This window comes from Opisthorchis viverrini (genome assembly GCF_000715545.1).
Source record: "Opisthorchis viverrini unplaced genomic scaffold opera_v5_270, whole genome shotgun sequence".
In the NCBI taxonomy this organism is placed as follows: domain Eukaryota; kingdom Metazoa; phylum Platyhelminthes; class Trematoda; order Opisthorchiida; family Opisthorchiidae; genus Opisthorchis; species Opisthorchis viverrini.
In genome coordinates this window covers 522,562-545,066 of record NW_008751922.1, presented here as the reverse complement: position 1 = coordinate 545,066, position 22,505 = coordinate 522,562, and the positions used below count along the sequence as shown (strand labels likewise).

General features: G+C 44.4%; 1 protein-coding gene across 1 annotated transcript; it reads left to right on the top strand.

Moving 5' to 3' along the window:
- Positions 1 to 8,471: 8,471 nt before the first annotated feature.
- T265_09267 (hypothetical protein) lies at positions 8,472 to 12,053 on the top strand (the record flags this gene model as incomplete). Its single annotated transcript, XM_009175292.1, has 4 exons — positions 8,472 to 8,815; positions 8,852 to 8,928; positions 10,581 to 10,726; positions 11,931 to 12,053. The coding sequence occupies 4 exons, from the start codon at positions 8,472 to 8,474 to the stop codon at positions 12,051 to 12,053; spliced, it is 690 nt and encodes a 229-aa protein (XP_009173556.1).
- Positions 12,054 to 22,505: the final 10,452 nt, after the last annotated feature.

The window sequence follows — 22,505 nt, the reverse complement described above, 5'->3', positions numbered from 1 at the left end:
ACGCTTCTTCCTCTATTTGGCAGTATCGCTGTTCTGCTGGGGTTAGTGATTTCGACGCATGCATAATGGCTCTCTCTGATCCGTCTGGGAAGACGCGTAGGATGACGGCAGCGACTCCATAATTGGAGGCGTCAGCTGCCACAATAATCGGTAGCTTCCGGTCGTAGTGGGTCAGCAGCATATCAGAGCTGAGCATCGTTTTCAGCTTGCAGAAAGCTTCCTCACATTCTTCTGACCAACACCAACGGACGTCTTTTCCAAGCAACCGATTAAGTGGAGCCCGGATGTCGTGTAGCGCGGGCAGGAATGCCGAATGGTAACTGATTAGCCCTAGAAAAGAGCGTAACGATGGGGCATCTTTCGGAGATGGCATCTATTGTATAGCTCGGATATTCTCCGGGTCAGGATGGCGGCCAGAGGCGTCGGTGATGAACCCGAGATATTTCACTGTTTCCAACAAGAATTGACATGTATGACATGTATCCTCAAGTAAATTCTCGCACGTTGATTCACAGCTGTTTTACAGGGGGCATCCCGCCTATGTGCGCGAACTGCGTTCCAAGTTTTGGAAGTATTTCCCATACGTGGACATCTTCGATTTGTGGTTGCTAGGACTTTTGGTTTCAGTCGAGGTCCCACCCTGAAAGTGAGGTCGATCTGTTGATGGTTGATGTTTGAATGCTCTTCTAAGATTGGCAGTTTTCCTCCAAAGTTTTCGCCACCAATCAGGGTGACAGGCCGCTCTTGAGAACCGTCGACAGCACGCCCTTCAATAATCAGTGTTCGAACTCAAATTCGCGACCTTCCGATTGGTAGGTGTACTATGCGTAACCAGTTAGCCTTACACCAAACTTCCACTGAGACGAAATAGAGCGTTACTGCACTTCAATCACACTGTTCGATTTGGTGACAATTTTCAGTGGCGACTTCCTTGGAAAAAAACTCATGCGGCAAGAATGTGAACTGCGTTCAGTCATGCAGCTCAGGAACCCAATACAGCGATGATGATGATAGGTCAGAGGAAATGTTTGCATCCTGTGGATCGCCTCCTCGAATGGTAGTAGAACACTAGTGTTCTCGTCTGGTGTTTACTGTCAATGATGAGCGCCTGGTAAGGACGACGTTTGACGGCACACTAGCAGTAAGTTGACAACAGTATCGTGAAAAACGCACTGAAGGGTTTAATAGGTGAACGAATTTTTAGGTGTTTAGGCGTTTGGTATGGTATGTTACATTGTTATTTCATACTACAATTCAGAAAGATATCTTACAATACATTTTGTTATGAGAAAGCCTTCGGCCGAAATATATCTCGAAACGCGGGCTGTAGGTCGTGCTGAGAGGTGGTTTCTCTACGTTTCGGCACGTGGAGCCGGAAAAGAGGTTTCTCCTGTGAAGTAATTTCCCCAGAGGAAACGCCCGAATTACCGGATTATTGTATGGATACATAGTGGACTTCGTGACCCTTGTATGGCCTGTCGGAATCTTGTTCACAAATCCCACTTTTCAGCCTTCACAATGCGCTGTAAAAGGCACCGCTCCACGACCAACTGTGTTCGAAATTGACCGAAGTGCGTTCCATCGGCCATGTATCTCTCAACATTCGCAGACACCCTGTTTCGTTCGACAGAACAAATTATCTCAGGACTGTAGAAGTTTGTAATGCTACTCAGCGGCCTAACAAATGCGCTCTAACAGGAGTGCATTTGTCACAGTAATTGAACGCTGTTCGTTCTTTTGTCTGCAAGAAACACTCCGTATAGGATGGCTAGACTAGTTGTGGAGAAGCGCCCAGCATGGTTTCGGGAGCGTCTCGTGCCATTCATCCTTGAATCCATGGAGGCGATTTCGCCATAACTGGGTAACAATCGTAGTCTCTAGCCTACCAGGGTGATGGCCGTGGTTTGGTATTCATGAATCAGTGGGGTGCTGTAGATGGTAAACGTGTTTCACACGCACGCGTTTGTCAAGCGGTGGACCAACCTCTCTCCTCCCGGACCTTTCGGTGGCAGCTTTTACTCGTATTTATTCGTTCACAATCAACCAAACCTGAAGAGTGCAGTTTTGGCTATTTGAGTATATTACGGATTTAGGGCTTTCCCAACGTCAGTAGGCAACTCCTGACAATGATGCCGCTCCAACTGTAATGAGATGTGGCAGCTGGTTTGTGAACCCAACAACGGTTACTTCGAAATCGCCACATCGTGACGTGATGAACACCCATTTTGTGTTCGGTTTGTGTCTAAAATACGGCTCGTAGTTTTTCAACCAATCACTTCGTTCGTCCAAGATTTCCTCAAAGGATTTCACCACTTTTGGTTTACTCTGGAACTGTGAAGCATCCGCACAACTCCCGACTTCGTTCTTTATCGGTTTGCTTGCACAGTGTTGAGCTTTCATTCGCTGATTCGTCTGGTTTTCGATGTTTCTAGACGTGTGCCCCTGAACTATGCAGTGAAATTCGATCCGAAGGGCCATGGTAGCGGACAAATTCATCAACATCTTGTGTGTCCATCTGCATGTCCGCACGCCTGAGAAATTTCATGCTTACTATGCGCTTCCGTTTCCGTTGGCTATCCCAATCGGTGTTCGACAGGCTTGTCCAATATCTTCGTTTTAGTCTATTCCATAACGGACAATATACTGAACGTTAGGAGACCATCATCTTGACTCAGAATACACGGAATACCTAGCGCTGGATTTTGACAACGCGCATGATGCCCAGCACGCCCTAGACAAACGGACGGCTTTCGCAAAGCGCTTTGGACTGAACCTCCTCTTCGTGTCATAATGGCCAACACCGGAATTCGTTGTTGACGTCTACATCCAGAGTTGTGTAAGAAGCTATATATACAGACATTTCAGTTGTACGGAAATCAGAGATGGAATCAGCAGTCGTACTACTAAGGCTCAATCAGTTTTCGCATGCACCTAGCACATTTAGCGACGCGAGGACGTCTGGCCAGCGCACAAGCGCATTGACATTACACTACATACAGTCCTACTATACGGATACGAAACTTGAGACCAATGTGTAGAAGGCACCAAAATCTTGAGCAACACCGTTTTCGAAACAGCCACGTGAGCGATAAAGAGATCCGTCACCGAGTTTTGGAAGCGGATGACTTTGCCACAATCTAAGTCCGTTTTTGACGCGGCACCAACTACGCCCACTGAGGCTTCCTGAGAACGTCGAGCTTGCTCACGCGAGAATGAAGACGTAAAGTTGGAGATCAATGAACGATATTGCACATGTCCATGGTCGATTCATTTCAATTTCCTTGGTGTGCATTTGGCTGCTGATGAAGCCTAAAATCTTTGAGAGTCGGTACAAGTAGCCTGGTTGTAACCTGCAGATTGGTCCCTTACTAGCTTCACACTTTGTATTATGACATGCAAGTCTCATTGATTGTCTCAGACTATCGTGTATGAGTGAATAGCATCAAAGACAGAACGACTTAGCATCTTTGTGATCTAAGCAGTCGTCAGCACTGCTCTAGGCGCCCGATCTCGAGCCGTACAGGTCTGGTAGACGATCGGCTGTTGTGGGTGGCATCTTTACTAGGCGGCTCTGCAGTGGACTCACCCTGTCACAGCAGACAAACGGAAGCCATCAAACACTGAACAGAAACGAGTCACGTGTTCATCCTCTCCACGAACGGCAACACACCATTAGTAAGTAATGGTGCTCTACTACCGTGTGGTAGCCATACATTGTGTATTTGATTTTCTATTGATTCTCTGGCCAAAGACAACTCATTTTGTAGGTTCATACGGTCGCGAAAACGAAGAATAATAACTGGCTAAATCTATTTCACATATGATTGTCTATGACACTTACTTGCTTTCAGCCCTGCTGGATGAAGCGATCACCATGCTGATTAATATTCTCGTGAAAAACATAAATCGATATGACATGGTTGGTGAATTCGCCACACACCATGTCCATTCCATTCATACGGTTGGGTTTCGGATGTAGCAGCATCCTCACAAGAGTGGAGCGCGGGGCTTTGAGTTTGGCGTATCTTAGCTTGGGCTAGCTTTCATTTCCACTGCTACAAAACAAAGTTATAAGGTGTTTTTTAAATTTCGAATTGGTATTGCCCTGAATACTGTTTTCAAACCATTACTGTTGTAGAGATAGCAAGGTGGCTTTTGTTTCGTGGTCAAGTGAATTGATCTGGTTGATTAAACGTGTTTGGGATCTGCAATGGGTGGGAACGTCCCCGCTCTGGTTCGGAACTCGTGTTCAAATCTACCGCATGTGCCGGGATACCCGTTTCGACTGTAATCTACCCAATGCCTCCATTGCAGATAACGATGATACGGTTCTTGTGCTACAGTGCGACCTAGCCTCAGAGCTAGTCGGCTCTCCACAGCGATCGGGAGCCCAGCCTCAAAACGCCTGTCTGCTTCTGTCTAGATGTCTTCAAACTTCCAGGTGTAGTAGTCATGTCGCATATCCGTGGCCGACTCTGCTCAGATATGAGGATGTATATCGGGAATCAACATGAATTTCGGAGGATAAATTACACATCAACTTAACCCATGAATCATCAAGTAAACTCTAAAGTGAACTGTCCGTACCTTCTAGACCTGGTTGCTCTTCAGCGCACAAAATCATCTCTATCGGGTAGCAATTGCCCTTGGAGAATAGGATCTGTGGNTCAAAACGCCTGTCTGCTTCTGTCTAGATATCTTCAAACTTCCGGGTGTACTAGTCATGTCGCATAGCCGTGGCCGACTCTGCTCAGATATGAAGATGTATATCGGGAAGCAAAATGAATTTTGGAGGATAAATTACACATCAACCTAACTCATGAATCATCAAGTAAACTCTAAAGTGAACTGTCCGTACTTTCTAGACCTGATTGCTCTTCAGCCCACAAAATCACCTCTATCGGGTAGCAATTGCCCTTGAAGAATAGGATCTGTGAAGCTGAAGACCTCCGACCTCAGACAATGTCTGACAATGCCCCCAGCCACGGATTTGTCTCCTCTTGAGGCCCCCATCCAGGGAGGCGGGAATAACCAGCGCAGCTGAGTTTGCTGGTAACGGCCTTCATATTTGTTGCCAAGTCATTGACCTCCCTTGGCTCATTTCCACCGTTCGCGAAATGAGCCCATCAAGGAAGCCGGTCGAACGGCAAACGGAGCACGTGATCAAGTCAGTCCGAAACCTATGTCGGAGTTAGCACATATATGCGCTGAAATAGGGGAGATCGTTTAGCCAGCAAACGAGAACACAATGTATGCGTGTGCGGGTTATTTGAATCTATGAATGGCCCTGAAATGTAATCAAAATCCTCCAGGAAGTCACACATCTCATATTTCAGTAATTCGGCCTGTCTGTAGTAATAGAGTAGATTAGACGAAATACATTACAAGGTTTTCCTATGTCTCCTTAGTAAATCCTGCGTGGAACCACGAGAGTGACGCCGACGTCACAGCCGGTTGTAAAGTACACTCGTCTTCGGCAGACGGAGAGATTTATTTCAATTCCACTCAGTTTATGACACGTCTGTGTAGCGGACAGTTCCGTGCGGAAAATTCTCTGTGGGGCCCGGGCGTTTACTGGAGGCTGACTTATTTATCTCACATGACAGTGTTTATTTTGCGAAGATGTGTATTGCGATCGTATCATGACGGATTAGCCAATCTGTCCCGGAGTGACCCCAGTTTGTTTGGCTACACGTGATTGACCCCGAAATATATAGTAATGCAGACTGGCATCAGTCAAGTGTCGCAAGCTATGTTTATGCGCAGTTCCGATTTGTTCGACGTGGCACGAGTCTCAGAGTATCTACAAAAATTGTACGCCAAAATATCACCGTGTGGATATGTTGCAGCTCTCCATATGCTGCTTTGCACCCACCGGATATTGAAGTATTTTATGTATGACTGTTCAAACTCCCACAACAGTGCTCCATATTTCACCTCGATTAATTACATAGGTTCGACCATTTTACACACCCGTATCGGTCCGGTGCTTACTTAATGTTCTCCTCACCTAAATCGATAGTCTTAAACTGTCAGGTTTGCCTACCACCCAGTGTCGCTTTCTCTGTACAAAACAAACTGAAGTGCGCCCATGGTGTCTCACACGCCAATTGAGCGTAAAAGTGCATGAGACTTCATGCGGCTGCCTCCGAATGCCTTGTACGTGGATATAGAATGAAGGTGCTGCATGACATATTAGCTGAACCTCCCGCGCTCGGGACATAAACATCTTCTCATGGCTTAGCCTTTTTCTGGTTGTGCTAAATCCCGTGACCGGATTCCGGAACATCCGGAATGCTCCCGAACATAGCTACACCATTTGATCCACTGACTGAGCTGAATGACTTACATGGACAGACTTCAAAATCTGATGTAATTCGGACATCAAATCGTAGCAAAATGGGCAGCGTTTCTGCCTTCTAGCATACCCGTGATAAGCCTTGTATGGAACCCCTAAATACCACTGTTGAGTAGATGTTCAGATAGTCAGCTTCGCCGCAAAACTCCCGGTGAACTATCGGGTTCGGCGGATGGTCGTATTGTAGTGAATCACAAAATACATGGGCAGACAAGTTCACGTGACCAGTCCTCTCACTGATATTGCACATGTTCATTGGTGGCTATGCTAAGGTTGACACAAACGAGACACGCACAGAGTCATCTCACTTCGCTTGACATCCTGTGGATTTGCGTTAGTCTGGATGGGTCAGATGCACGGTACTGTGTGGTGCTTTGGTTTAGATTTACTGTACGATGTTAAAAGAAGAGCCGATTTCGTAGAACGACTACTGAAGTAAGTCCACTTTATTTAAAATATCAGCACAACCGTATGTCTATTCGCATTTTGCACCAACCAGTGTCATCTAGAACCAGTTCTTGCACTGTGTTAGGTTTTCAGTCTTCAAATTCGCCCAATCCTTTTCGGATATGGCACTGGCAGTTGTATACGGCGCCCTACTGAGTGTCATGTAGGAACATGGCAACAAAAGTTTCCAAAAAAAACCTAAACATTCTCCAGTCGATGCATTCAAATGCAATTTTATACTTTTATTACTTTCGGGCATTATTTCTGGACAGCCATTTTCTGCAACTTAGCCCATACTTTTAACCACCGACAATATCACTGGAGCAGGCGTTTTGGAACTGACGCTGACGCATTTTAGGTTGGTCGTTGTTCACCCTAACATTCCAAAGTCTCATCATCTTTCAAGTCCGGTGGATGCTAGGCGAGCCTAGCAATTAGTTTGCAAACCTTTCGTCGTTTCAAGTCCGGTGGATGACCAAATGGTCATTTATCAACTAGGCCAGCCTAGCAATTAGTTTGCAACCCTTTCGTCCCTCGTCGAGGAGACATCGTCGGTGTGCATTTGTCTGGGTGCTTTTTCCGCGCATATCTGCGTCTCTCTAATGTTTGGAAAGTCTGATTTCCTCTCTGTAGTGACGCGCAAAATCACAAACCAAAGATTGTGGATTCTTGAGGTTTACTGGGTCCACTTACCCACGGCTTCGGGCCTAAGCCAAGTCAGTTATCACGCAGCGGACTTAGGTGGACTACATATTGGGAATCCGTATTTTGTGTTCACCGATGATTACATGATTATCTAAATCAGTTGGCCGCCGCTGAAAGCCTTAAACGCCAAAAAGTTCGCGCTACTCATGAGTAGGCAAAGGCATGGGGCAATATAAAGCAAAATACACCGAAATCGACGCGACAGTGCACTGATGGACATCTGCGCCATTCCGAATCAGCTTGTCAAGTAGAACATAAGGTTGACGGAAACTCGGGAACTGCGCCTACCTGGTGAGCCCCAAGAAGGGCGAAATTGGTCGTGGGCTGTCGAAGAGTTTTCAGCAACCTTGTGAGTGGTTCCCTTATTATTTAGGTTAACACGTGCGACACCAGCTCCCGATAAGATGTAAACATCCATTACAGCTAAAATCAGCGTAGAAGCGCACGAAGGAAATTTCGATGAAAAAAAAAGAATGCCGATGTGGCATTGGGCTTTGTCTTTCATCCCTTCGAACCCACGGATTTTCGCTTTACTGCTACGAAAGTCCTCACAGAAGACAATGATTCCTAATCACGCACAGACCTTGGAAATAGGTGTCCTCTTTTTCAAAGCATCTTCCAATGAAATGAAGTTAAGTGCAATCCTCATAACTTCTAAGGGAACTGGTCCATGTCAGTGGCCTCAGACTGTCCCCACTCAATCAACTAGTGAACGTAAGACGGGTCGACCGCTGACGACATCGTGAACGCACAATGGTGTGTTTAGACTGGGCCAAGAAGAAATAATTCACCACGATATTCCCAAACGCGAGGGTGTCAGATGTGGAACATCATATGGTATGAAAACCACGGCGGACAGACCTACAAGCCCTACAAGCTAGCTAACTGAAAATTCTTTTTGATCACTACATAAACTGCTCTCTTCGTTTATTTTGGCAATATGGTGAATAATCGCGTAAGGATGTTGGCTCCCAAACGCATGAGGACATTCATAAAATATGCGCAGGATCGCTGGCTGACTTCAGAAACTGGAGCTTCAAATGAATGTCTGCACTATTACTTTCCTCAAGTCCTCTTTGACCCTTTGCTTGCACTGGTAAGATCAGTGCGGCGACACGTAAAAGTTGTACTTAATTCCACAGGCATTCCCACTTTTTACTTGGACTCAAGCAGGGATTCTCCTCTAAGAGTTACTTCCACAGTAGGAACAAAACTCATTCAACCCTGCGGCAATTCCTCTGTGAATTCCGCTTGTCCTTTTTGCGGGCGGCTCCCAGATCGCACGCATACGAATGAGTATATAATGTAAGCGAAAATTGCTCGTGTTAGTAGGGTCTTCAGGTGGCCATCCTTAGAAGAATCTTTGGATACAGGCGAGCATGGGACTATGGAGTTCTTATATACAGGGACTCTTGAAGGTACAGGTTCTCCAATCCCCCACAATGTGTGTTTGGTATGATAGTCTCATAGTTCAGTAAGAGGTCTATGAGAAGACTCGTCAACTGTCATATCGAGAACAGTTGAACCCTTTCCGATAAATCAATCTAACGGAGATTTCATGGAATGTGTAGACATGTCACTGTTCATTCGACTACAGGTGAAGAACAGGATAATATCAAAGTGGCAAGAATAACGAATGGAAACGTGTGGGACAGTTCATTAACAACGGGTAGCCCCAAGTGTCCCTTACGTTCGTGATTAGGTCCTAAATCTGGGATAAACTGATGTACTTATCTTAATAGAGAAATTGATACAAGGCTCTTGATGAAACTGTCAGGAGTAGAAGGCCACAATACAGATACTATCAAAAGCGATACACTCGTGTAAAACGTGTGTAAAACGTGGTTCCCCAGGCATGTCTTATTTATATGAAATTCGCACGTACGATTTTCGCATCAGCGAACTGATCATGTGAGCTTGAGAGAACAGATTCACACATCTCTTTCCGAGGTGACTTCATGGGGGAGAGCACGATCTTGTTAAATTAATCAAAATCATTCCTTGAATCTACGAAACACGTGTGTGAATTTTTTCCCATAGCAACGGTGTAGATTTTATACGATAAACAATGTCTACACTGGTTGTCTACCTTTGTATATTGTAAGAACACTGATGTATTTATCGCACGGGCGTTAGGTGAGGTAAACATGCAACAAGGTCTGCAATACTTTCGTGTTACTCCTTAGCACCAGAGGATTGTTGTAGGTGATATGCTAACAAACCATCTCATGTTGACTAGATGGCACCCTTTTGCAAAAAGATGAAAGTAGTATCGTAAAGGTACTAGCCCCGCTCCCAATGCTTTAGAGGTATGCTTATCTTATCTGACTGCCAACCTGAAATTTCGCCGAGCGATGGAGACGAACGATCTTTTATTGACAAATGGCAAATAAGTTGACGCGATACCGTTTACCTATTTTTATCTTTGCTCGAATCAGAAACCATTTATTATTCAGTGACTACGACTGCTCATATAGCGAACGTGCATACCCCCGCGGAGTAGTCACGCAGTGACTGCAGAGATGATACTCGTACTTTCACGCAGTGACTGCAGAGATGATACTCGTGATGATACTTGTGATGCCTTTGTGTACTGACTCCAAGCACTGAGTAATCCTTTATCGGATAATCTTGGTTTGTCAAATATTCTGAACTTGCCGAGCGCAGATAAGACCGGTCTTGACTGAATATTTGTCCACGGGCAGTTTGTGTACGCGTGTAGAACTCAGGCAATGTTACCGACATCTGAGAATCAGACGAACCGGGAGTCTGCTGGGCATTTTCTCAAAGAGTGGCAACACAAATGTAATACGTACCAAGAAAGGCAACATTCGATGGCCATGTAAGTGAAAATGTTTCCCAGTGATAGCTGAGACCTGAGATTTCGGTGTTTTGACGATGCACCGGGTAAACCTTGTACTGGTCAGTGCAAATTCTGTTGACCAGCTGAGATATTTTGCATGTCACGTGCTCGTAGAATTGATTTAGCAGAATGAGGAGGGGGCGAAAAATTCATTTTGTGTCCTAACTTTCTCGTTTGATTACTGCTTACGCAGGTTTCACACTACAGCCAAGCGGCATAAACAGCTGAAAAGTGATCAAAACTCTATTGGTTTAGTGAACACAGAAGAGAACTCACATGGCGAATATCGATCTGGTGAATCATTGCTCGCGCCTACAGACGGCAATATTGGAATTTTAGATGCATACGTTCGTGTAAGTATGCAAAGTTCCGTTGTGTGTGTAAAGCCAGCCGAACAATCCTTGTGCGTCTAATTGCACGCGATATAACTGTTCACCGTATTTGGTCCGTCATAGGAAACCAGTAATGTCGAATTTTCAGATAGAAATGGCGCCCTCTCTCATCTAGATTTATCCTGTATCTGGCAAACCAAAAGTAACGCAGAGTGAAATCTCTGCATTGCAGAATGTTCTCTATCAGTACAGTGGGCCTGTCCTCTGAAGGGTGCGTGCTGTATTGTAAATCTGGACTCCAAACTCGAGTAGATGTACTTTAAAGTGGCATAACTCTGTCTCAGACCTTGTTTTATGGATGACCTAGAGAAAACTGAACGGGTGCTGTTAGGTTTGAGGGACAATTCAAAGCATGTTGCCGTCAGAAACTCAGCAGATTTGTACCTCCATTTAACTATCTGAATTGTACGCACTGAGACAATTCTCCATTTTTCTTCTTCAATTGTAAAGTTTCTTCATATACGAATACATCTTACTGCAACTACACAGATCGTTTTGCCGCTCTACTCGGCTGTTACGCTAATTCTCTGTCACTTTAAGGCTTACTCAGCTCTGCTGTCTCAGCTACTCCATTGTTTCTAATGTTTCAAGGGCCTCATTTCTATTCCTAACCGGTTACAAAAAAGTTGATAGCAGGTTGTCGCGCCGTGTGAATGGCTGTGCAATTTTTTAGCTTGCCACAGATTACAGTCAATCTTCCGAATATAGGGCACTCGCGCGCGCAGAGGTTTGTAGGCGTTCATTCCAGTGTCTTTGAAGTTCTCATAAAATCCTGGGCGAATCGGGAAAAAATAGTCCTTGCATCGGCGTGTTCAGTGTGGTTTTGCTCCACTGAGCATGACTTTCTGCGTCCTAGTGGCGCCTTAAGATAAAAAATTTGGGAATCAAAGACCATTCACGTAATCGTTTGCTTATGAGTATCACCTGTGGCACTGTCTGCGCTCGTCCGGTACTTTGTGGGGATAAAATTTCCTTCTCATCAGAAGAAAGAATTCGAGCAGTAAAAATGGTGACGCCAACTCAAGAATGACTGCGAAAAAACAAAACGAAGGTTCAAAAATGTGTGGGACCTACAATAGTTAACAGTCAGTCGAGGAGTTCACACATGTTGATTCGTGAACACACAAAGTGGGTTCAAGAAAGTAAGGGTAGATATACTCTTCAGGTTTACCGAGACGAGAGAAAATACGCGAGCAAATTGTTCTTGGATGTCGACGCCTGTGCGGATGAAGGCCTGGACTCGAAAGAAAAAGGTAAACTGACTCCAGAATGGCTTTTGAAAGAGTGACACTGACAGATAACATGGGCGTTAAAGTGTTTAAGACACAAAAGCTGATTGAGAAATGCCTTTTATGCCCAATGCATTTAGCTAATCACGTGAGAAAATGCCTTTTATGCCCAATGCATTTAGCTGATCATACAATCGTACAAGTAGGACACAAACTTTTTATCTTTACCACCCGTCAGAAACAAAGGGGAACGATATTGCCACTGGAAAAGTTACGAAAATAGGAGAATTTTATGTACAAGTCCGAGTGAATATGGGAATTTCTCATTATCCAGTCAACTACACTTCTAACATGAAGTGGGAATAGTCGACTATGAAAAAAAGCATCCAGGCTAAGGATGAGATGATCTCAGTTCGCAGATGTGGGGACCTCAATTGGGGGCACCGCGCCGGTGTCCATCAATTAGGAATCAACGCGAAGAAGGAAACAATGTGAGCCGGAGAATAATGAGGACTACGGTATTTCCGTTTCGATGTAGAAACGCTGACCACAGTGCGTTATTAAAAATCCGGCTATCAGTTAAACAGGGGTACTATCGTGTAACACACGTTTTAAGAACTCATCGATTTGGCATCCGCACATGCATGTATAAAACCATCAGTCCAACCTGAGCGCAGAAGTCAAACGGGTTTTGAATAGAGTTAGCACCCTCCCCTGCTGGAGAGGTCAGATGAAGTTGTTGACCTTGTTCTATATTTTTAGATAAGCACTAATGTAATAAAAAGTATCTTCTTCCGACCAACTAATCGGAGTCTTATACAGATGGAATTAATAGTGAACAGCCGCTTCAATACATTCGTGTCTTTATACGGTTAGTCAGCTAGTAGCTTGATTTCATGATGTAAGCAATGTTGCCGGCTCATTCCACCACCTGATCGATTGAATTTCTGCTCTACAATGAACATTCTTTAAGCCAAAGACTCAGATTCTCTCATACAGGTCAATATTTCCGGCGCTTATCGCAGTCGAATGAACAGGCTTGAGATGAATGAAGTATCACAGTTAACTAACTCTCCCAGGGTAGCTAGTGACGATCAAAGGGATTCACTACATTCCTTGTTTGTTTGCGTGCAGGAATGTCCCAAGGAATCAGGTCTAGCAAAAAAAGAGTATAAAGAGAGTAACTGGAAATATGCACCACTTTAGAGCCGTTTTTATCCGTGTTGAACACCATCAGCAGTGTCAGTTTTGGGATTCTAGCAGTCGCACACAAGGTCAAGACTGGGCCACATGCTGCTGATTGCAGTGCGATCAACCCAGACAAATATCGATAAAGATTCGCTGGAGTCAGCCAGGCCTTACAGTATGTAGTAACTCCAATCGAAGGGGAAAATCTCGATCGAAAAATCAATATCTCCATATAATATCAAGAAAGCCAAAACTGCTTGGTGTAACCATGTTACCGGTAGTCTTCAGAACTGAATAAGAGGTATCAAACAAACCCGAAAAGCTCTGTTGAATCCAGGGCCTGAAGACAACACCTTGGGACCTTAGTTATCTGTGCTTCAATCATGGTGTGACCAGCCTTTACTACTCGCATGCCTCATCAGCAGTATCCACCGTTACACTGGTATTGGTTCGGTAAAGCTGTTCACAAGGGATGACGTACAATCGAGTTATCTGCAGCTGTTGTTCGTGAGGCAAGACCAAGTCTTGTACTTGATCCATGGAGCTGAAAATAGGACCAGCAGCAAAAGAATTTTCTACGCTCTCCTATTCAAAGTGTCTGAGCCAAAACCGTCGGTGAGAACTTTTTCTGACTATCTGGGCATGGGGCTGTGCGACACGTGATATACAGCTTCCTGGACCGCAAAATGAGATACCATATACACAAAAAACTTGGAGACATGTTCCTCACCAATTGTCATTGTACTTTCACCGCAGAAACCAGAAACTCTTTCACAATTCGAGCTGGCAGAAGTGTTCAAATAAAGCCAACAGGAAGGATAGGATTCTCCCCAAGGTTCCTGACTTCAGAAATGACTATTTCACTGTGTCGGCTGTTCAATATTGTCTCGGAAAAAAGCCCCACTTGCATATGTTCAATAATTACCGGAATACCTCTCATGCATAACAGTTGTCAAACTCACCAAAACCCTATCACACTTCAGGGACCACGGTTTCATTGGGAGTACTAGAAAGGTCGCCCATAGGCATTTTTGAGTGTCTTTTTAGCATTGCAAAACAGATGCAGATTCATCGTGAGTAAACTGTAGCAAAACTTCTGTCTGCTTGTGTGATGTGCTCCACCCGGCCGTTTCTTTCACTATTTGTAGTCACTCTCTACCTTAACCCTTTGAAACTTGATGAAAAAGCAATATCCACTGGTGTCCAGCAGTCGACACAGGACGGAAATGCTGTAGGTCAATGAACACACGCCAACACGAATCCCACCCGACTACATCGAAACTGTGTTCACAGTTTTACCATACAGACTACCTGGTCCGCCAATATCAACACCTGCCCACCAGTTCGAGTTAAAAATCCTTAATAAATTTTTAAATTATTAAATTAATAGATAATAATTGTTGAATAAATTAAGACGGTACGAAAACGTTTACTCAATCTACATCAAATACGTTGGCAGCTGAAACCCATATCATTCAGACAAGGGCGGTTCATCAGCACTGTGATTAACCCGCAGTTGGACAGTCTGTCGCTCCATTCGTTCTTCAATCAGCTGTTCAAATCACGTGATCAAGTGCTGGCTGACTTCTCCAGTGGCATCTGAGCAACAAAAGGCTCACGCGGCTTGTGGGTTTTTTCCTTCCTGAATAGGTTTCTTCCTAGCTTCCCACTTCAATTGATATTTCATCCTGCAAGTGTGCTCAATCTATGCTGAAAAGCTGCTACATTCGTCTTGATAGTTGTCAGCGCTGCGCACATCATGAATACTTGGAGCATCTGGTCCGCCAGTCATGGATGAATGTTACAGAGGTAACGAGCTAACCCGAATGCTCAAGGTTGGAGTCTTTCTAGAACTTTGATAGATGCGCGTTTCTGTTCGTGATTTCCAACAAAAACGGTAATGTCTTTACATTCAAATCGATACTAACTAATATGTACACATACTAGAGCAGTAGCTCTCAGCAAACTGACCAGGATATTCCAAACGTCACCGGTTGTATGAGCTGACTGGGACGTGTACGAAACTGCCGCGACTTTTGAGATGCAGTTCACCTCAAAAACACTGCCCCTCTCAGGGCTAAAGGTAAAAAAACAACTATATTGACGCATCTGAAGAAACTGCAGAACGTGAACAGGATAGAACACTTTCACATTTGTTCCCCAGGCAAAAACTTGAATGTGTCACACAAAGTACGAAAATTACGCACGGCAGGTACGCTGAAGACCCACAAGCAAACTGTCCTTGATGCCTTTCAGTTCAGTATACAAAGGCTATTTGAGCCTAATTTAGAGTAACTGTAACCCTGTCTTTAAAAAGGATATAGCCAGAGGAAACATATTTACAATTCAATCCATCAGTTCTTGGCGTTTCAATTTTACAGAAATTTACAACGCGGCGCTCTCTTCTCTTATTTGACTAACAGAATAAGCATGTAAAGTACAAAATGGAATCATCTATTAAACTGTACTCTGCTGCAACGTAAGGAACGCAGGACGAATTCGGTCAAACCAGGCAGGGTAACGGGCTCGGCGAACATATCAACGGCCACCTGGTCAAACACCACCGAATGCACCCGAGCTACAAATATCCCACCACACATGTATACGGGATCTACATAACACGTTAAGTTTGCATTTTAAGTTCAGGAATATGGTCTACTGCTACAAAAATCTCCCCGTCGGCTGACATTCGAGGCCCATACTGGGTAATGTCCGCTTCTTTGCGATTTGTCTACTGTGGTGCATGTATGCTACCAACCGTTATAAGTAGTTAACACTTGACGAACCCCCTAGACTCATTTGAAAGCGCTCAGAAGTATTTATCGAACGACAGACAGCTTGTGGAGTTTCGAGTGTGATCTTGTCAGTCCATTGTTGGATTGTGTTGAGGACTGGATCGACGAGCCTGCGTTTGCTCTCCTCAGACTTATGTTCTTATTGTTTTACCTGTTATTATAGAGCATGCAACGCCAAGACAGTCGACTATCGAGAAACGATTCACCCAACACAATAAAAAACACCTCAAAGCGACCGACTTAACTCATCGGTTTCCGTATGTACGTTTCGGTTCACGAAATTGTAACTGTTGTTCTCAGCACAAGCGGCGACATTCCGACCCTCGTGACCTTAACGCGCGTGTGCATCAATGATTCGATCTAATCTCAGCCAGACTAAACTGGTGCCGCCTGAAAAAAACTGCAACAGAACGACTACCAAGTCGTATCATGTAGGTCCTTCAGGACTGTTAGAACAAGGGATCCCTTGTAAAATGGCCACCGTACTTGGAACGGACTGTGTTTTAGGTCGATCGGGCGAACGTACCAGCTGTGTGCCTGAAACCGTGCGATCAGTGATGCAACCCATATGTGCAGTACACAGTATGTCAGGTCAAACACCTTTGACTTTGGTTTGTGACAGCGCAAATTGGATGATGCAACGTTTTGGTGTAAGTTATGATAAACAGGAGGGTTTGATTACCCCACGATTGTTATGCCTCAGACTAGCACACAGGCTTAGAATTGAACTTCCATGGCACGTGTATGAGAATAGGTTGTTTGGCTTGTATGGAGAGATGTGTACTTGATTTTCGTTATGCTTGGGATTGCTTAAGCATCCTAATAATTGCTAGCAGTGTAGCACTGTGCTTTCTACAGGTGGGACATAGTCCATAGGCTACTGTGTCAATATTTCGTGACAAGCATGCACTCAGCGAGGCCCAACCAGTAGGACCAAATGGTTGTCCCTAGGATGACCTAGGATGTCATGTGGGGATTGATCAGAAAACTCACCGCAGACTCAGTCCACCAAGTCTAAGATATTCCAGTTTACTATGCGAACCAGTTTGAGTAGGCCGGTGACCAACAAGACTACATGTGCGTCCGAATGCTGAGCGTATCGATATAGTCCTGGATGCCCAGGGGGGGAGTAAGTCCATTCGTGGTGTCGCCTTCGTTTTGCCGCACTGAGACGCGTTGAATATAAAATCTTTCAAAACTCGAGTTGGTAGCTTGGCGTCTCTGTCGTGTATCAACTCCACCCGTGATCCGCTGTGGAATTTACAATTTTCCAACCTGTCTGGACGTTTGCTAAGCAGCAGAACATTTTGACTCGCCTTTGAAATGGTGTGTAGTCCGTGTAGGGCTAAAAATCAAAAACGAATACTCTTGTCGGTCCCTGTGGAGTCTCAAAACAAACCAGATTTGACGCAATAGGGCTGACTGTCTTATCTTACCCCTTCTTAGGGCCAATCGTTTGCAAACAGCAATAGAGTTCTCATTCTCAGTACACTAAGGTGATGGTGTAAGGGTGGGTACTACTGATAAGGCATGCGAGTAGCATGTCTTCTCGTAACTCCGCTTCGTGTCTCCTGAAAGGTGAGACCTTTTACGGAATTTATGGAGTCGCTTTGTAGCATTTGCTTGCATTCGAGTAACACTCAATAAATATGCAGATAAATTCAGGAAGACGCATTCAAAGAAAAGATGGATATTCCGTTTTGTAAACAAGATGCATATGAGAGTTTTCCTCCCCTGTCCAATAGTCTGTAGCTGTTCAGTTGGTGTTTCTCCGAGAAGCAATTCCACAGCGAAGTCCTTCTTCATTTTGTTGGTACCCCTCGGTGGATATATGAGAACCCTGCACCAGTTTATTCCCATCGCAAAACAGATGCAGATGACACCTGAACTCATCAACCCACATCAGGTGATGAAACCCTATTTCTCCCTTGACCTGAACAAAATCCATGCACACTTGTTTAACAATATTCTTGCAATCAGTGCGCATCTCATATGGAGTGTAGATTCAAACACAGCAACAACTGGTAACCGGTGCCAGACACAAAAAACACGTCAATACCACCATCCAGAGCAATCATACACGCCCTATACCGCTCGATAATACATGTGACGACCTTCTAAAAGTGCACAAGGTTCCTAGTCTAGTAAAAAAAATCGATTATCCGTACCGTATTAGAACAGTGACACTAGTAAGGATTAATTTTATTTGGTTACCGGAAGGAATTACAGGGTAAACAACTGTTACTGAATTGCTCACGTGCTCTCTATTGGCAATAAAAAGGAATTTTTTGGCCATGAGGTATGTTGACAGAAATTTACCACATTATTCTAAACAGAACATTTTCCGATCGATAAGGCACAACATCCGACTCGGATCAGTCCCGAACTGACAGCCCGGTCGGACAGGCTACGAAAACTCCTCAAGCATGGTTTCGACTGCAAAGAAAATCAAGTCTGCATATCATGGTATATGTACGGTCACCGAAGAGGGTTTGAGCAATCTGAAACAGTCTTTTGCAGCAGGTCACATTTGGCTCTTTTGGCTGATAACTGGGCCCAGCAAGGCCATTTTAGTTTCCCAATTTAGACAATTACTTTACCATACTTTATCTCCACAGGTTCTGAATTCTTTCCGCCTCGTGCTGTCCCAAACAACGAAGAAATAAGTTCGTGACGGCACAAAGCAGCGGTTTTTAGCTACTCTTACCCCGTTGTTCAGGTTAGTGTATTCGAATATAACTCCACTGAGGGCCACTTGTGGAAGAGAGTTGAATTGTCCCCGGGCGCAATGTAGCCCTTCCCAAGGACACGGGTGTAGATATTCATTCAAAAATCAAAGCTATCCGAAATATTCATCGGATTTGGGTTCCAGGCCTCCCCATCAATACACCGGAGGTTTTTAGCTGATAGTGACGGAATATATACAAGTCTTCCCCTGAAGACGAAAACTATGACGCAAAAATCACCACCGTAAGAGGACTAACTTGGGTCACTTGGGGCAGATTCTAGCAACAAACTGATTTTGATAAGTACGGAACACCACATATTACACCGTTGGGCGGAAAGTTTCATGCCACTTTGGACTAATTCATCGGATGTCGACTTCTTCTCCACTTTTTTATCGAATTCTTACGCAGTGTTAAGCTTTATTTTCGATTTCGTGCGAGACAACTAACTGTGCAGACTTTTCAATCATCACAAATGTTTCAGGATACGTATGTACTTAATAGATGGAGTGCGGGAAATGTGGTGACATCGGTACTGAGTAACGCTAATCCGTGAGTTTGGATCCACGGTTGGTGGACTCATTGCGACCACATCATGCGGCATACATCCTAGCCAATTTTACTAGAGACAATCTCACGTCCCACCTCACGGATAGAGATGAGGCAAAGTCTGAGGTGATTTTTTATGCAGATGTGATGCAACTAGAACTGACATTGAAACATGAAATGATATATTGAGTACGATGAACGTTTATGCACAAAGTCCATTTTCCAAACGCAAGGCAGATCTGGGAATGTCCCCATATGTAAACCATGATTTAGAGACTATTCATCGGCACCGTGACTACTTATGTTTCTGACGTTTCCTCCAGACATCGTTCGATTCGATAAGCCGATAAGTTATCATTCCTTGAATTTCAACAATTCAAGAGGGACACACATTGGAACACAGGTTCAATTCTGCATAGCCCTACACGTTTTCATCTTATGGAGTATCAGACAGGTCAGATTTCTGAAAGTAACTACTGAATGCCCGAAATCTACTGATACCCTCAACTCTACTAGATTTCGACCAGACAGACAACGCTTCCTCCAACTGCAACGCGTGACGGCCTCGTATCAAGGCCAAACAGCGTGAGTCAGCATTGGACCGAGGTCAGACAGTGTCCCTCCGATAAACTAGCTTGAGGCTGTTGTACTTTCGCACTTTTGCTTGTTCGCAATAAGGCTGTTGTGTTTCTTATCGGTAAGTCTTCTTGCGGCACTAAATGCTAGAGCGGGCATACCAATCAGACATAACAGGGGCAGAGGCACTGACAACAGGGTTTGTCCTAAACAATGTGGCATCACTCATTTCATAGTTACTAACTTTGCTTCGTGTGAGGGACACCTCAAAATGGTGCACCCATCAATGCCTATCTACTCCAATTCAATGGGCTGACAAGGTCGAAAGGCCAGATTTTGCCACTGGAAGGAACGAACATTCGTCGGTCCTATTTTCATCCACCTTGCTTTGAGCCATGATCCGGTCCCTGCAATGCTACGGACACCAAGTGCGGACACACTGGTAGTGTTGGATCACTTATTATTCTTCGTATCAGCACTTCATCACAAGGAAACCCTGCTTTCTGTGCTGAAGTTTTCTGGTTTCCACGACACGACATTTGTTCACGTGCGGTCTTTTCCTCAGAACATGGAGGTTTATTACTTTATGAAGAATACTTGTTTGTGTTCGTTCCCAAAACACAAGGTGAAAGAAGAACCGGTTTCGCGCTCCCCTTCACACGTACGTTGTTTACATCGATTTCAGAAAAGCAGGCGAAGTAGAGCGTATCAGAGATATGGTCATATTTCAGCATGACAACAATTGTACGGGCAAATCAAAGAAAAGAAAGCAGTTTTAGTTCTGCTTCGTACAATAGTTTGAAAAACACTCTTTGAAATGCGAAGCAAACGAAAGGTGGGGTGAATCGGGTAACAAGTCAAATAACAAAATGCTGTAGTCCGCAGCGAGTGCCTGTAGAACCTGTTGGAACAGTTTTCAAGTTCGACGAGGCCCTCAAGAATGCCTTGGGAGTTTTTTCTCATCATTTATATGTGTATGGAAAATATATTCTCCGGTTTAGCCTCCTCTCCGTCTAACGTTCAAACTCAGACTCCGTGGAAACGTATCAGAGGAGTAAAGTAAGACGATTCACAACATGTGAACGGTATTGCGCTACTTGTTCTCAAATGCTTCGAAAAGATCCATCAGTTTATCACCGCTGCCTTTTGGAGACGTACAAAATTTCCCAAAAAATTTTCCAATGATTTTAGAGTGGTCGTTCAGTTTGATCAACACAACGCAGGGCATAACAAATGATGTACCAGGGAGCCAGCCTTCCAGATCCATCGCATTCTGTCGTGCTCCCAGTCAGCTGGTCACCGATCAGTACGAAATACACTGTAAACATGTCCATTTAGCCGAGTTCACAAACAATACAACAAGGCAGACAAAAAATAACAGAGCGTGGATTGCGTGACATTGTCACTCTCTCTAAACAGTCACTAGTACTTCCATAAAATGAATTTTGAGATGATATTCGTCAGAATGGTTGGTTTTAAGCATGTAAAATTAGCAGAATACGACACAATTTTGTGAATTTCGGGCACCCGCCTCACTCAAATATTGCTGCCCGTTTCAAACCCATAACCTGAGGTTTGGAACATTTCTGTTTGCCTAACATGAATCACAGTTGTTCTTGGCTTTGCAGCGCACCTACGCGAAACACGGCCGAACAACATCAAACCTACATGTGCACCTTTCGTATAAATCGACTTTTGACCATGAGATCCCTCCATTAAAGGTTCCTTTCCATAAGATCTTCGCCAAAGTTTTTCATGAACCTTCGTAATAATTGCTCACTTCAGCCTATTTTTCATTTCTTCCGTACGAATCCCATGCAAAGATGACGACGCGAAATGTTCTGATGAAACAAAGCAATGAGGAGTAAAGTGAAATTTGTTAGTCGAATGCCCCAAGTCGGGGAACTAACAGGCTGCCTTATTTTTACGTATAAAGCTGCTTGAAACTTTGCAACAGTCCACTTACACTTTCCTCCTTCTTGGTTTCGTCAACCTTTTGTCATACTTCAACAATAAATAAAACGCAACCGCCGAAGAATACTTACCTGAAAGTTACTTTGGTATTAATGAGGAACTCTACGGAATCTCTTGTCTGCCATACCTTTCATTTAAGTCCCCCCCATTTGCAAGCTAATCTGTCTCTTGTCTGCCATACCTTTCATTTTATTCCCCCCCCCCATTTGCAAGCTAATCTGTTTCGCCAGGGTGTTCTTACTCCTGGTCATCGCCTAAAGGGGTCTTCCTTCTCAGTTGTTGTTGCTGACAGTGACAAACGGTGTCTGGTTCAGACAAATGAAGGATTCATTACACATGGCACAATTCGATTGAGGGAGATTATAGCAATCGGAAATCGCTTGCCAAATCAGGCCTGACTCGTCTTCTCCCACAAAAATCGACATTCTTTGGCATTCTCAGTCAATTTTCACTTGGTGCGAAATGTAGCACCGCATGGGGAACAAACCCCTCGGAGCGCTGCAGTGAGTTCATATTAGTAACTCATCAAAATTCAATGGAATAGTTCCAGTCCTGACTACCAGTCTGTCTTTAGCAGTAAACAAGTGTAGATAGAAAGCTCGAAAAGGGTTTGGAATTCCGTTTCCCCAAGTGCGTGACCTTTCCAAGTATGGCACTAATCTACCTTCGGCCGGAACTGAGAGCATTCAGCCGTATCAGTACC